Source organism: Dipodomys ordii, unplaced genomic scaffold (assembly GCF_000151885.1).
Source record: "Dipodomys ordii isolate 6190 unplaced genomic scaffold, Dord_2.0 Scaffold125, whole genome shotgun sequence".
NCBI lineage: Eukaryota > Metazoa > Chordata > Mammalia > Rodentia > Heteromyidae > Dipodomys > Dipodomys ordii.
In genome coordinates, this window is record NW_012267341.1 from 2,276,701 (window position 1) to 2,293,047 (window position 16,347).

Here is a 16,347-nt window from a genome sequence, read left to right on the forward strand (position 1 = left end):
TTTCTTTTCAGGATTGCTTTCTCCATATGGGCCTGTGGACGTGGGAGGGAGAGGCGGGAGGACAGGCCCTCCTGGAATACAAGGCTCCGCTTCTCTGACCAGACCTCCCACTGCTGCTTCGGGAGGGAGGGTGTGCTGGATATATTCTCTTCTTCTGCCAACTGCCCCTAGCAGTGCCCACCCCTCTGCCTGAGACCTTGGCTACTGGATAGCTGACATAGCAGCTTGGGTGCTGAGAAGTAAAGGGCAGGCCATGGAACCTTATAGAACAGCTGGTGCCAGCTGTCTATGTTGGGGCACTGTGGTGCCTTGGAGTGTGGCCAGAGGAGTCAGAGGGGCATAAGCCATCAGGATCTGGTCTACTCCAGGCAGAGGTACCCACTCTGACCCTGCCCTTTGCAGCTCCTGGCTAGATGGAGACTACCTCAAAGCTTCTGGGGAAGGAACAGTGAGAGCTGAGATTCTGCTTCTCTCCCTAGGTTCAAAGCCTGAAAAGGTGGGTGTGCTGTCTTGGGTGTCTCTGTAGTGCTGGCACACTCATGACAGGTACCTGGGTACACGCTGTATGATGGAGGAACCTTCCCAGCTCTGTCTACAGCCTCGTGCTTATCACAAATGCCCACGGAAGAGTCTGTGGCACCAGGGGCAGGGATTTAGAGTAAGATGACAGGGATTGTGGTTAAGTCTGGACAAATCTGCCTACTCCAGCAAACCAGCTTCCCAGGGTCAGAAAATGGGGACTCAGTGGATGCCTCTAGAATCCCACACTTTGGACAGAGCCCAAATCTAGTCCTCTGACTCCTCAGAGGGATGTGAGGATGGGAGCAGATGCCAGAATCCCAGCTAAGGTGGTACTGCAATGTCCTATTAGGACAAGGGGGCTCTCAGGGCAGGTCTAGGCTGAAGATTAGCGCCATGACTTCTGGGCTCAAGTCTGTAGGCTAGGAAGAAGTGCCCACTGGGAGGTGTGCTCCAGGTACTCCTCCCACCGAGGCAGCACTCAGGATCATGAGAGTGTAAACAGATGCATGCACACGCACACAGCACACCACTCCTTCCTCTGCACACACGCACACACACACTTGCTCTCTCTTGGTCGGCAATCGGCTTCTCTGTAGGTTGCACTCTGTGGCTGTGGTGGCTGCTTGGGCACCCAGTCTTTGCTCATGGAGCTAGGACTCTGCAGCTGGAAGAGAAAAACAAGTGCAAAGGAGCATTCAGGAGGATGTTCAGTTGCCCGGAGACATGAGCACCTCTGCTGCTTCCCTGGGGACACTCAGAATGGGAGCTGGGGAGGCTCATCCTGTACTGCCCAGACCACAGTTCTTGAGAACAGGTAGTTGCATCTATGTAGTGTGAGCACAAGATGAGCACCCTGCGGACAAATCACCAGGGCCAAGTGCAGCAGAGAGGACAATGCTATATAACAATCACTTAAAGCCTTGGGTGACACTTGCTCACATATGATGGGAGCACATCAGCTGCTTCTGGAGATGGAGAATCAACAGAAGCTACACATGAGTGAGTCTAGATTTAGCAGGTGAGCAATTATCCCTCCCTCCCTCCCTCCCTCCCTTCCTCCCTGCCTTCCTTCTTTCCTTTGTTATGGAGCTTCAACTCAGGGCCTGGCTGCTGTCCCTGAGCCTCTCTGTGTTCAAGGCTAACACTTTACTACTTGAGCCACAGCTCCACTTCCAGTTTTATTGGTTAATTGGACATAAGAGTCTCATGGGGACTTTTCTCCCTGGTCTGGCTTCGAACCATGATCCTCAGATCTTAGCCTCGAATAGCCAGGATTGCAGGTTTGAACCACTGGTGCCCAGTGGTAAGCAAATTTCTATGTACAGATTAAAAAAACAAACAAACCTATCACAGAGCTAGAAGATTGGGGGAGGGGACAGAAAGGTGAGCAGACACCAGCATGACTCATTTTAAATGTGTATTAAGATCCTGAATCTGGGGCAAGAGAAGAAACGGCCTCATCGGTGAGAATAGGTTTTGAGACTGTCTTGCCTGTGTAAGGAGGTTTCTTATGCCTGAGCCTGCAGAGACTCTAAGTCTCTACAGCCAGAATGCTGGCAAGGTGGGGCATGCAACACTCACAGACTCACTTGGCCTGCTGTGGGTCAGTGTTCCACAATGGTGCTCTGGCTGACTCATGTCCCCATTCATATATGCAAGACTTAGTCCCAGTACTTTAGAATACGAAAATATGAGGGTGAGGGGCTGGGAAGGTGGCTCAGTGGTAGAGCACTTGCCTTGCATGCCTGAGGCCCTGGGTTCGATTCCTCAGCACCATATAAGCCAAAAGAAAAAAGCTGGAAGTGCTCTGTGGCTCAAGTGGTAGAGCGCTAGCCTTGAGCTGAAGAGCTGTGGGACAGCGCCCAGGTCCAGAGTTCAGGCCCCACGACAGGATCTCCCCCCCAAAAAAAAAAGAAAAAGAAAAAATGAGGGTAACCCCTAAACCAGAACAAAGAGGAGATATAGACCCAGACTATGTAAAGACACAGGGAGAAGGCATCTATCTACAAGCCAAATGGAGACCCCATGAGCTGTACCGTTGTGTCTGTGGAAGCTGCCAGTCTGAGGTACTTTGTTAAGGCAGCTGTTACAAACCAATGCAGTTTGCAGTCCATTAACCCTGAAGATATGGCCCCATTTTCAGGTGAGAAGAGAAGTGACTTTAGCAAGACAAACACACTCACTTATAAGTGGCAGAGCCAAGACAGGGATCCCAGGTCTTTACAATTCCAAAACCTGTGTTGCTATGGCTTCTGTAAATTAGTAAATTCTGTAAATTATATGCAGCATTCCTCACTAAGACTTTTAGAGAATGTAGAAAGAAGAAACAACACAGTGGCATAAAGACTAATACCTAAGCAACAGAAATGGACGTTAAAATGTTACAACAAAAGGACAAATGCTCTTAGAAGTCTCGCAAGCATGGCATCAGGCACCAGTGGCTCATGCCTATAATCCTAGCTACTCAGGAGGCTGAGATCTGAGGATCTTGGTTCAAAGCTAGCCTGGGCAGGAAAGTCTGTGAGACTCTTATTGCTACCGGAAAGCCAGAAGTGGTGCTGTGACTCAAAAGTTGTACAGTGTTAGCCTTGAGTAAGAAAATTCAGGGGTAGTTCCCAGGCCCTGAGTTCAAGCCCCAGGACTGGTGCGTGTGCATGTGCTCACACATACACAGAGGCATGGGAACCATGTCTCCTACATCAGTCTTCCAGCACATGCTAAATCTGAAGCAGACTGTATGTGGATGATAATTTTCTTAGGGGCTGGGTGAGATGGACAGCCAAAGTAAGAGTGAGAACCTATGGGTCAGTTCTGAATGCCTCATTCCTACTTTCAACCATTTCCCCTTTTAGCAAGTCCTGTAATAGCCATATTTTCACTACAAATAAACACACTTGTTAGTGTGCTGAAGCACACAGACAGTGAGTATGTGTTCTACAGAGAGCTGGCCCAGTGAAGCCACAGGCAAGTACTCTCTGAGATACAGTAATTTCCTATTGGAGCATATGCCACTATGGGTCCTCCAGCTCTAGTTGTCTCCATCTTCAGAACTTAGAGGAGACAAAAGCTGCTTGTAGATTATTCCCTAGAACAAGAGGTTGTTCTCAAATCTTCAGAAGTGTTAAGGACAGGTGGAAAGAACAGTTTGTGAAGACTCTACAGTTATTGGCATGGAGGTATGGGCATGGAATACATATGTATATATATACATACATACATACATACATACCTCTATACATATATATTCCCTGGGACTCCAACTTAGGGTGGATGTCCCTTAGCTTCTGTTCTCAAGGCTGGTGTTCTACCACTTGAGCCAAACCTCCACTTTCAGCTTTCTGCTCACTAATTAGAGGTAAGAAACTTTCCTGCCTGGGCTGGCTTCCTGTGTAGCTAGGATTATAGGTGTAAGCCACTGGCCCCTGGCTTATGAGTACGTACAAATTGTAATAGTATATTATGGGGTACCATGTATTCATGTATATGTGGCATATGTATATGCTGTATGTTGCTTATCCCTTCTTCTAGGTTTTTGAAATACATAGTACATAAGTGTCTACAGGCCAACCAGAACCTTTTATCTCTATCTACTTACAACTTAGTCCTGTTGGTCAATTGCTCCCTGTCCACCCACACCCTCCAATTCTTCCCTTTTCTTAACATTCCCCATGTGAGTGAGATCATGGGCATTTTGTCTTTCTAGGCCTGGCTTATTTCACTTAACAGGATGCTTTCCAGTTCCATCCCTGTGGTTGCAAATTGTAAGACTGCATTCTCTTTTACTGCTGAATGGCACACCATTGTGGACATGTGCATGTTCTGGGGGAGAGGCTCCCCCTTCCATTGGCCTCTCGAAAGGGCTTGGAACCAATGTCTCAACGGCGAGGCGGGAGCTAAGGAGCAGCCAGGTGGATGCTCTGTTACCTTGGGCAGGCTCTGGACTGCAAGTGCTGTGGACTGACCTCAGACAAGCCCTAGTCACTCACATCTCACTCACTGCTCAAAGCCACTATCAGAGAACACAGAGGTTTAGAAGAAAGCAAGTCAACGGTGTTTCTTTTTTCAAGCTAGGGCAGGTGTCTGCAGAAAAAGGGGTGAGGGAAATCAAAGGAGCCTTGCAGGACAGTGATGAAGTAGCACTACAGGCTAAGGAAGGCAGCCAGGGGTATGACATGGAGGGGAAATCAACTCATAAAATGGGCACTGAAAAGCCAGCCTCTGGTGGTCCTTCTATCTCCACCTGTCATGAAAAGCGGCAGCTAAAATGGCAAGGAAGCTAATGACTGCCTACTCTGCCCCCAGTGTTAGGACAGTACCTTTGCCCTCACAGCCTTTCCCATTCCTCAGATGTTACCAAGAGGCAACAACTGGCCATGCCCTTCTCAGGCCCCCAGCCTGAGGGGTGTGTGCTAGCATGCACACATGAGCTTGCGCAAGTAGGATCTATAAAAGTGGGAGTCATGGGAGGACTGCAAGAGGCTCTGAAGGCTGTATCTGGCCCTCAGGGCTTCCCCTCCCCCACCACGTAAGAGTATGAGAAAGGCAGTGGGCCAGCGAGTGGCTTCCAAACCAGGACCCAGGAAGTCCAGAGTTGCATGGAGCTCCTTGGAGCACAAGCTGTTGTTCTCAACTTAGTCTCATGCTTTCAACCACACCCTTCCCCCCCTGCACCAAAGAGTCCAGGAGAGCAACTCTGTATTCAGTGCTGGTGGACACTGAGCTCTTCCTTCTCACTTCTAGGTCAGGAACGGAGATGGAGAGACGGGACCACTTAGCGGGGTGAGGGGGAGGCCTCACAGCCACAGTAGCAGGAATTGGGCGCAGACTTGGGCCTGAGTGTAGAGCACAGAGGCTGGGCTCTTTTCTGAATTTGATAGACTGTCAGGGCCTGTCACATGCCAGGAGGACAACTAAACAAGTGTCAAAGTGACAGTGAAGAGATCCCGCAGGTGAGGTCTGGGCAGGCTGGGGAGGGGAAAGGGGCTCCTCGGCCATGAACTTTCTACACTCAGCGGGACTTCTCTCCATGGGTTACTATGTACCTGCAGAAGGACAAATGGAACATGTGGGCTGTCCTTCCATGCTAAAATAATTGGACCAATGAGGGCCATCTGTGCACAATTCAAGGCCAGCGGAATCCTGAACAGTCAGCAGCTCTGGGGATTATGGAGAAGCAGCTGACAGGAGAGCTCTTTGGAAGCTGGTTTGTTTTCAGTTTAGCAAACATTGTAAAACCAAACTAGATGCAGAACATTCGCTGGTGTGGATTGGAGGTGAGCATTAAATCTAGATACTCGATGTGTTTTTGTACAGTACCAGTTTCAACTGTAAATGACTGTTTATCCTATATCGCGTCACAAGCCAGAAGAGTTGGACTTCCAGAACCACAAAGCCATAGAGCTCAGAGCTAAGAGACCTCAAAGCCCAGGATGGAATGTTCAAGTTGGAAAAGAATGGTCATTCACCCCTCATGCCTACAGCCTCTCAAAGTCACATGACTAAACAGGGCAGGAGAGAGGTCACCTCCTATCAGTATAAAGCTCCATCAACTTCTGCCTCAGAGCAGTGCTGTGGCCCAGCACTGACTGAATATACAACACAGAAGCACGCGCAGGATGACACTGGTTTCACCTGAATGCGGCACTTTACTATTTGTGACCATGCTAGGGCTTGAACTCAGAACCTTGAGCTCTCACTTGGGTTTTTTGCTCAAACTCAGTTCTCTACCAGCTGGGATTTTTCTTTTTTTCTAGTTAATTGCAGATAAAAGTCTCCTGGACTTTTTTTGTCCAGGACAGCTGTGATCAAGGATCTCAGATCTCAGCCTATTAGATGGGAGCCACCAGCACCCAACTTGTGTCATGTTTAGTTTTCTACTCCCTGTTCCTCATACTTCTGTTGACAACAATTTCATGCATTAGTAGCATTAGCTACTAAGCAATCTTTACTCATACATCTAACATCTCTGTTATTCTTTTTTTTCTTTTTCTTTTTCTTTTTTCCCAGTCCTGGGGCTTGAACTCAGGGCCTGGGCACTGTCCCTGAGCTGCTTTTGCTCAAGGCTAGCACTCTACCACTTAAGCCACAGAGGCCCTTCTGGCTTTTTCTGCTTACGTGGTAATGAGGAATCAAACCCAGGGCTTCATGCATGCTAGGCAAGCATTCCACCACTAAGCCACATTCCCAGCCCATATCTCTGTTCTTTGATCTTACTTGAAATCAGAGCACTGGCTGGCAAGTTTCAGAGTTATATTGAAGGCATTGCTTAGTATCAAAGAGCTGAGCGATAGATAGCTGAGGGAGAAGCTATCTACAGTTGTATATAGTACCAGCTCCCAGGGAGAAGATAGTACAATCTGTCCACTGGCAGTCCACGTCAGAAAGCCCGGTCAAGGCAGTGGGTCTTGCTGAGCAAACAACACTAGACACTCAAAAGGATGGCCCTGACGAAGGAAACTTTCATAGAAAAAAAAAGCCCCTCCTATCTACTGACGCAGACAGGCGTGTCAGGAGCAGCCTGACACAATGACTCAGATAGGACAGCAGTCTACATTTTCCTGAAGAGAGGCGTAATAAAAGGCCTTTCCTGTGTCAGTGGAGGAAAAGCCAGGGTAGGTTCGTTTTGTTTTTCCTTTTTTGTTTTTTATGACATTCAGGAGGCTTCCAGAAAAGATGTAAAGATGATCTCTGTCTTGGAAGTGCAGAGCTGCGGCCCTGGTGTGGGAAAAGGTGTAATGGAGGAGTGGATATAAAAGCTACAGCTGATGGGAGGTTGGGCCTCTGGTCCTCAGTGACTGAGCCAGCACTGCACAGCTCCGCTTCCACATCCACAAGCTCAGTGCTGCCCTCTAGTGGCTACCTACATAACACAGCCTGCAGGGGAATGCTGACTGGAGCTTATACTTCCCGTTGGATTTGACCACCCATTAAGGAAGAAAGCACGAAAACCCAAAACAACCAAAACATTCCTTTTTCTTCTCTTTGGTAGGCCAACATATCCAATGGCTTTGGTTTTTAAATTTCCTTTTAAGTTTTGGAAGGTATTTCAATCAGGATGATAGAGTTTTCTTTTTTGGTGGTGCCCAGGACCTGGGTGCTGTCCCTGAGCTTTTTTTTGCTCAAGGCTAGTGCTATACCACTCTGAGCCACAGCTCCATTTCCAGAGGCTTGAACTCTGGGCCTGGATGCTGTCCCTTAGATCTTCAGCTCAAGCTAATGCTCTACCACTTGAGCCACAGTGCCACTTCCGGTTTTCTGAGTGGTTTATTGGAGGTAAGAGTCTCACTCTAGACTTTCATGCCTGGGCTGGCTTTGAACTGGGATCCTCAAATCTCAGCCTCCTGAGTAGTTAGGCATGAGCTACTGGTGCCTCATGCCTGTTTTAAAATTTGTTTTTATTTTGAGACAGAATGTTGCTTAAGGATGGCCTTAACTGTGCAAGCTTACCTCTGCTTCCCTAGTAGTTGGAATTACAGGCATGCACCACTATGCCTGGCAGAAGCATGGGATTTCTGAGCTGAAACCCTAAGCACCAGGAAGCCCCCTCCCAGGTTCTAATCTAGTTGGTTGTTTTAGCCTCCTGCAGACCACGCCCCAGCTTTCTCCCACCTTCCTTCCTGAGGAGGACTCTAAGCTGCTGCCACTCACGCTCAGGAGTCCTTGCTTGGCAGCTCTGGGGCAGGCAACTCCGCCACCCTGGCCCGTTTGCTGAGTTCCTCACCAGGCGGCTCCTCAGCTGCTTCCAGCTTGCGTTTGGGGGAGGCTGGACTGCTGGGAAGTGGTCTGGGGCCTGTGAGGAGGCATGACGCAGGGTCACAGATGGGACAGACAGGCACAGGACCCCACAGTATGCAGTGACAGTTCTTTGGGGATAGTGAGTCTCAGGCAGGCTGCTCCTCAAATCTTCCCCAACTGTCCTTTCAACACTAACTGCTGGAAACCATTTTCACCCAAGGCCCTTGTCATCTGAAATGAGCTTATTTGGTTCCCTTAGTGTCTTTTGGCTCCTGGGGGAAACAGAAGCTTCACTCTGCTTGTACTCCTTTTGGCCTCAGCCCTGAATGACTCTAGTAGTGGCACAGGCCACAGAAGCTCACAGGAGGCCAAGGAGACTGTGGGCCAGAGGCTGCTACTCTACTCACCAGTGCTGCTGATGCTCCCAGCCTGGCTTGAGCTAGGCTCAGCCACTGGGTGGCTGAGGTCTTCCACACACGAAGGGACAGATGCCAGCAGACCTAGGGGAGATGGGTGCAGTCAGACTACAGCCCTGAGAACTAGAGGGTTGCAAGGCATGAGAAACAAGAGGATAGGCTGTATCTTCTATTACCCCACAACTCCCCAGGGAGGCCAAATCTAGCCCAGCCTCATGGCCAGTGTCCCAGGAAGTCAACTTTTCAGCCTGAAGACCACCCCCATTCTCCCTTTACAAACACCTCAAAAGTCCCATCTATCCCTCTGCTCTGCAGGTGTTGGTGGGAGAGGGGTAATGAATGGCTCCTTACAGAGTCCCCGGTATCGTGAGAGCTGCTGATAGATCTGCTTCATTCGCTCGATGTTGAGCCGGCTGGTTTCAGCATGGTTGACGATGGGCCGTGGGTAATCCACACCAATGATGCACTTGGCTGCCTTCTGAATCGATTCTGGGGCATTCCAGGGCTCATAGATGTATCGAGAGGGGAAGCCTTTCAATCTAGGCAGATACCGCCTGAAACATACACATCCAGATACTGGTCAGCACACCTAAACCCTCTTCCAAAGGCCTAGGGCATCATCCCAGCCTAGGAGGAGGTCACAGAGGTCAGGAGCCTGCATCCTCACCTGATGTAGTCCCCACTGGGGTCCGTACGGCGGCCAAAGCCCACAGGGCAGTAGCAGTGGAAGAACTGTTGGAAGAAAGCACTGCAGGACAGCCACATCCAGCTGCCGGCGTTCACGCTGAAGTCCGCGTCCAGCAGTAGCTCATCAAATACCTGGTGGGGGGGGGAGGGGAGGAAGATGGGGAACAACCAGCCTCCTTAAGAATCTGCTGCCATGGTTCTTCCCAAGTCACTGCAGCACCCCAAGGAGCCAAATCCCTGTGCAGAGGGCCAGCCACCAAGGATGCGGAGATCTCCTGGGCCCAGGGCTCCCACCCCTTCCTCCAGCCCAAAAGGTGGTTGCCCTTGGCTGGACCTGATCATAGGGTATAGGCGAGCTTCTGCTCTGAGAGCACTCACCCGAACCCCGCTCTCCCAGCTGACCCAAAGGTCCCCGCGGGTGAGGAAGCAAGCCACAGCGTGCCTGGCCAGGTGGTGGATCCAGCCCTCCTGCCTCAGCTGGGTCATGATGGCGTCAATCCAAGGGAAGCCTGTTTTACCCTCGGCCCACTTGGCCAGGGCCTCAGGGTTGCGGTCCCAGGGGATCTGGATGCAGATGGGGTTCCCCTCCATGCGGTCAAATCTGGGGTTGTTAGTGGCTGCCGTGTAGAAGAACTCTCGCCACAGAAGTTGCCCGAACAGGGACAGGGGAGGTGTGCTGTTCCGCTTCACCTGAGGGGTGAGCACAATACAGCTCTTAGCCCTGTGCCACTCAGGTCTCTCCCACAAAAAAAAAGAAAGAAAGAAATCTGGAGACCCCCAAACAAGGGATGCCAAATGCTCTAGCTATACAGAAGAACTACCCTAAGAAGTGACATGTGTGTCTATAAGACAATGCCCTGGCCCTGTCTGTTGGGCTACTGCTCTCTGCAACATGAGTGACTACAGCCAGCCGTGGGAAGGGACACTGCTGCAGGACACTGCCATAGGAATCCAACTCCTCAAGAAAGGCAATGACCCTTGACCTCAGCATTCCTCAGTCAGGTATACTTTCTAGAAAGTCAAAGGGAGTTTACACATCACCATGCATAAAATATAATCTAGATTTTAGCTAAATGAATTATATACAGTCTGGACCTGGGGCTTCAATGCAAATCAGGATTACCTACAATTACAAGACTACCCACCAAACTGGTAGTGCTATCCATGCCACCAAATCCTGATACTAACAAAGATGGAAAAATATTAAAAATGTAGATGTAAGCACGCATTGGTGGCTCACAGCTGTAATTCTAGCTACCCAGAAGGCTGAGATCTAAGGATGAAAGTTCAAAGCCAGTCTGGAAAGAAAAGTCTGTGAGACTTATATCTCCAATTAGCCAGCAAAAAGCCAAAAGCAGAGGTGTGGTTCAAGTGGTAGAGTGCCAGCTTTAAGCAAAAAATGCCCAGAGAGAGCATGAGGCCTGAGTTCAAGCCCCAGTATGTGCGCGCGCGCACACACACACACACACACACACACACACACACACACACACACTGCAGACAAAAACAATCATCTGAAAGCTGGGTGCTGGTGGCTCACACCTGTAATTCTAGCTACTCAGAAGGCTGAGATTTGAGTATCACAATTCAAAGCCAGCCCAGACAGGAAAGTCTGTGAGACTCTTAGCAGTAATTAACCACCAGAAAACCCAGAAGTGAAGCTGTGGCTCAAAGTGGTAGAGTATTAGCCTTGAGAAAAAGAGCTCAGGGACAGTGCCCAGGTCCTGAGTTGAAGCCCCAGGAAAAAACAACAACAACAACAATCATCTGAGAAATACCAAGGCTGACCTTCTGTCCTCTCTTCGGGGAATCGCATGGCCCAGCCCAGCATGCAGCCTTTCCAGACCAACCTTCTTATTGATGAACAACTTCACTCATGGGGTTCCCTTTCAGCACCCTGAGGGCTGTGTTTCTGTATCCCCTTCTGGGTTTGTTTAGATCAGTGACTCTGTGTGTGTCTGGCTTTGCCACTTCTTGAAAATTAACTCTGGGCCAAGCACCTATAGGACTCTCAACCCAAGATTCTTTTCAGGATAACTGGCAGGCCCAATAGGATGGAGTGAATGAGGCTGCAAGTGAATGTGGTTGAGTCATCCTTGTACACCTCACCTTTTTATACAGGTCCCACAGGCGGTAGTAGAAGAGGCGGCAGGAGAGGCAGCCGAAGCGCAGATAAGGGCTGAGGCCTGTGGGGCTGGCCAGCAGGGAATTGGCATTCATCCGGGGTCTCTCATAGTTGGCAACCCAGGCCTGCAATGGGGAAGCAAGGTGGCAAAACAAAAAGCCTAGATGTTACAGAGGGGGAAAAAAAACAAACAAACAAGGTCCTGGGTGCTTGAGGGTTTTCCTGAAGTCAAAGAACAGAAAGGCATAGAGCTCACTAGCTCTTTATGGTAGCAAAGGTGGACATGGAACCACCACCAGGGCAAACAAGAGGCCATGCTCTTGGCCTGACTTTGCCAGGGGAATGGGCTTTGGCCCCTCAGCCACTATCTATTAAATAAGAACAGAATTTCCCATCCCTTGAGACTTAAATGAGAAAATTCTGTTAGCATAGAACAAACTCTGTAATTACATAGAAGAAAAAAAAGTATTCCTAGCTCAGCTCTTGTCACCAGGGGGTGGAGGTGATGTCATAGACCTCCCAAACTCTTCGCCATTATTCAACAGCAGCCAGGGAAGGCAGAGACTCACCACCCATTTCTGGGGACCAACAGAGAGACAATCACTTCTGGGGCCGCTGGTCATAGAATATGATTGGGCATGTGTTTATTAACAGCCACTGGCATAGTGCTTTACTTTCCTGACTTGTCCTTGCCACATGCTCTTATTCCATCTCCACTGTTCTCTGAGCAGCAGCCATTCTGAATACAAGAAGCCAGGCTCCAAAGGCTCCCATGCCCTCTTGAGGTTCCAGAGAAGGGAGGGGATTCTAAGAAACAGGGCTGCAGAACTTGGCTTCTGACTCCAAGTTCAGTCTCCTACATTTATGGCTAATAACTACTTTCTCTTCCTCCCCTTCCCCACACTCTCCAGAGACCTCCACCCACCCCACCAGCCTTTAGATCACTGACCTTTCTTCCTTCCTTATAGTAAGGAAACCAAGTGGGAAATACCTCAACTGAAGGCCAGAGAATCTACAAGTTCTCCTGACTCCTCCCCCCCCCAGGACAATCCCCAGGGCCAAGGCCTCCACTTGGCTTTGAGCCCTCCTCTCTTCCTTTCTTGCATAATCGTCCTAACAGTTTCCACTCCAAGAACATAAAAAATGATCTCATGTCTCCTCTCGGCAAACTAAACCAAATGAAACCAACTACCAAAACAAAAGGACTTGTGGAATGCTGTGGGACTCCATACACGGCCCTGGTTTCTTACTTGACAGCCAACTAGTCTCCATTTCCCCCCCTCCCACCTCTGCTTTCCAGCACACCTGGCTGGCTCCAGCCTTTACCATTCAACCTTACTGGTGCCCACTGACCTCCAGTGACTTCCATGTTACTGAATCCTGCAGGCATTCGCTGCCCTTGTATTTGTGGAGCTCTCAGTAGCCCTGGATCCTGCTCTTACTGAACCATCTCATTCCTCTATTCTTTGGGCCTCAGTGACTCCCATGACCCTCCAGAGACACTTTCCTGGGTGCCTCTCACCTGGCTAGCTGCTGGCTATGCCTACCACAGGCTCCATTTCCTCTGCCCACCCCTTCAATGTTGGAGCCCTGGGCTCTTCCCTAGATCCTCTGGTCCCATAGCTCCCAAAACCATCTCTTGGCAGACAATCATCATATCTGCAGGTCTAGTCCTGATGGTCCATCCAGCCTTGCATAAACACTCTTTTCTTTAACTCACACTTCTGTTGGCTTCCCTTATTCACACCTTCTACCGACCAAATGTTATGCAAATATATCCTTTTATTCTCATTCTCTACTGCAACCAATCTGGTTTAACTAAGATCATATCTACACTGGACAACAGTGACAGCTTTGGACTGCTCCCCATCTGTGTTATCTGAGTTCCCTCCAGTTACCCTCCACACTGGGGCCAGAGTGCTCATGCTACTCTTGGGACTGAGTCCCAAATCTTTTTTCCTTTTGTACCAGTACTGGTGCTTGAATTCAGGGCCTTTCACTTTCACTTAGCTTTTTCATTCAAGGCAAGCCACACCTCCATTCCTGGCTTCTTGCTGGTTGATTGGAGATGAGTCTCAGGGACTTTCCTTTCTGTGCTGGCTTTGAACCTTGATCCTCGGATCTCAGCAATCTGAGTAGGTAGCATCACAGGCTTGATCCACCAGTGCTCAGCTAATTTTTTTACTTTTGCAAAGCATGCTGGGAAGACAATTTTATTCTTCTAGTTTTTTGCCTTTTTTTTTTTTTTTTTTGCCAGTCCTGGGGCTTGAACTCAGGGTCTGGGCACTGTCTCTGAGCTTCATTTGCTCAAGGCTAGTACTCTACACTTGAGCCACAGTGCCACTTCAGGCTTTTTCTTTTATGTGGTACTGAGAAATCAAACCCAGGATTTCATGCATGCTAGGCAAACACTCTACCACTAAGCTACATTCCTGGTCCCTTCGTGTTCTTTCAGGTAGCTACCTTGCCCACACAGATGTGCACCCTGAACACTAGTTTAGCCTTGGCCATTTAAAAAACTTTCATACACTATTTAAGTTCTTGCCATCTACATACTTCCTGCCATTTTTCTGTGGAAGAACCCAGTCTACTGGACTTATCAAGATTCCCAGACTGGATTTTGCTGACTGCAGATTCATGGTGCAGTTTAATGTGTCCTCCATCTGTGTATTGCCTCCAATACACCTTGGTTGGGTAGTACCAGGGATTGGACTGGGCTTGCGTTTGGCCTTTTGGGAAGTTTAAAGGGAATACAATCTTGTTTGTGTCTATTTATGGTGTTACTGGAATTACTGGGGGCTTCTCTTTTTTCAGGGTGCTCACTTACTACTGAACAGCCTCAAGGTAAAGATCATAGTTTGCCTTCACCATTTTGTGTGTGAGTGCAGGTCCTGGCTTGAACTCAGGCCTAGGTGCTGTCCTTGGGGGGTTTTTCTTGCTCAAGATTAGCTCTTTGCCACTTGAGCCATAGGTTCACTTCTGGCTTTTTTTTTTGTCGGTTGTGGGGCTTGAACTCTGGGCCTGAGTGCTGTCCCTCAGCTCTTCAGCTCAAGGCGAGCGCTCTACCACTTGAGCTACAGCGCCACTTCCGGTTTCCTGGTGGTTTATTGGAGATAGGAGTCTCACGGTCTTTCCTGCCCGGGTTGGCTTTGAACCTCGATCCTCAGACCTCAGCCTCCTGAGTAGCTAGGATTACAGGCGTGAGCCACCAGCGCCCGGCATTTCTGGCTTTTTTTATGCTTAATTGGACATAAGCATCTTGCAGACTTTCCTGCTCAGGCTGGCTTTGAACCATGATCCTCAAATCTCAATCTTCCAAGTAGCTAGGATTACAGGTGTGAGCCACCAGTGCCCCCAAGCCTCCCTCCCCATTCCTCGTCCCCCCCACCGCCCCAATTTCTTTTTAGTAACAGAATCTAATTTTCTTGTAGAAAACTGCCTTCCTTAAATTAGTGATTATCCACTAGGAACATAATGATTGAGTCAGAGGTCACATGATCCAAGCCAAGCCAACTAAAATTTACCTCAGGACTTTCCCTGAAGCTTTTGGAAAAGGGGCAATCCTTGTTGGAAAACAAACAATGGTGACCACCTTTGCATCTGGTCAAGGAAAGCTTATCGAGAATGAGCTAACACAGAGGAAAGCAAAGCCAAGCATTCTTTGGACACTTGAATCCTGCTATGCCTGAAAGCAATGTGTTAACTCCTGATTATGTGCATTCAAAACCTTCCTTTTTAAAAAGTCAACTGCAAAAAGGATACTTACGCTTTTTGCCACCATAACCTTATGAACATCCGCTATCCCCTGTTTAATTGTATCATCTCCAGCAGATTGTGCTCCTAGAAGCTTCTCTATGCCTGCCTTGTTTAGCAGCGTATCTAATACCTAGAATATCCTGGCACAGGTAGCTGCTCGCTTCAGACTTCAAGATCTACAAAGGTAACACACAAAGCTTCAACTCCTATCCACAAGGCACCTTTGTTCTCCTAGGTGTATAGGTCATAGTATTTTCTCTGGCCACCATTGGGTCTTGATAGGTCCACGACAGAAGGATCCTTCCACTAATACGTGAAAAAGAGACTCCTGACTTGTGACAGAGGATAATACTCTAAAAAATGTTTTGTTTTTTTTTGGAGGGGGAGGTCCGGTCGTGGGGCCTGAACTCTGGGCCTGGGCGCTGTCCCTCAGCTCTTCAGCTCAAGGCTAGCGCTCTACCACTTGAGCCACAGCGCCACTTCCGGCTTTTTTCTTTTTGCTTATGTGGTGCTGAGGAATTGAACCCAGGGCCTCATGCATGCAAGGCAAGTGCTCTACCACTGAGCCACCTTCCCAGCCCAGGTTAAAGTTTTGTTTGTAAAAAAAAAAAAAAGTTTTGTTTGTTTCTGTCTCAGGGGATTGAACCTAGGATCTTGACCATGCTAGGCATGCCATGTGGCTCAGCTACATCTCCAGGCAGAGAAAGCTGGTCCCCTTTATAGCCTCTGGATGCTGAACCTCAACTCTTGGCCTCAGCTGATTGAAACCTCCAGATGGGAACATTGAGGCTGCTGGGTTCAGGGAGGCTGAGACCATTAGCACAGCTGTCAGTTCTGGCTAGGTACCTTCAAGGCTGGGAAAACACTTTTCACAAGCAGGCCTGCCTTGACCTCCTTGTTCCTGTGTAATCATCTGGCTGCTGAGCAAAATGTCTTACCATATGAGCAGGAATAGAAAACGCTGTGCCTTTAAGGGCTCAGTCTCCAAGCTGGATGAAGGGGCAGGGAAAAAGGGGCTAGCAGGCAATTCTGTCTGGAGAAGCTACTCTGTTCCTCTAGTTGCAGGGTGATGAGGGCCTTGACACACTTCCGGAGCCTTTTCTCTTG

At 49.0% G+C, this 16,347-nt stretch overlaps 1 protein-coding gene across 2 annotated transcripts in view; it reads right to left on the reverse strand.

Moving 5' to 3' along the window:
- Nucleotides 1-278: 278 nt before the first annotated feature.
- The window catches only part of Cry2 (cryptochrome circadian clock 2), a 31,020-nt gene continuing 14,951 nt past the window's right edge, over nt 279-16,347 (reverse strand). Inside the window, exons 6-12 of one of the 2 annotated variants that reach the window (XM_013030030.1) lie at nt 11,469-11,609; nt 9,738-10,049; nt 9,340-9,491; nt 9,024-9,226; nt 8,664-8,756; nt 8,170-8,311; nt 279-1,186 (exon numbers count right to left, since the gene is read on the reverse strand). In XM_013030030.1, the coding sequence (XP_012885484.1) occupies nt 8,172-8,311; nt 8,664-8,756; nt 9,024-9,226; nt 9,340-9,491; nt 9,738-10,049; nt 11,469-11,609 (1,041 nt within the window). In that variant the 3' untranslated portion in view covers nt 279-1,186; nt 8,170-8,171. Of the gene's footprint in view, nt 1,187-8,130; nt 8,312-8,663; nt 8,757-9,023; nt 9,227-9,339; nt 9,492-9,737; nt 10,050-11,468; nt 11,610-16,347 lie in introns of both variants that reach the window. The other variant, XM_013030031.1, reaches the window with a different exon arrangement.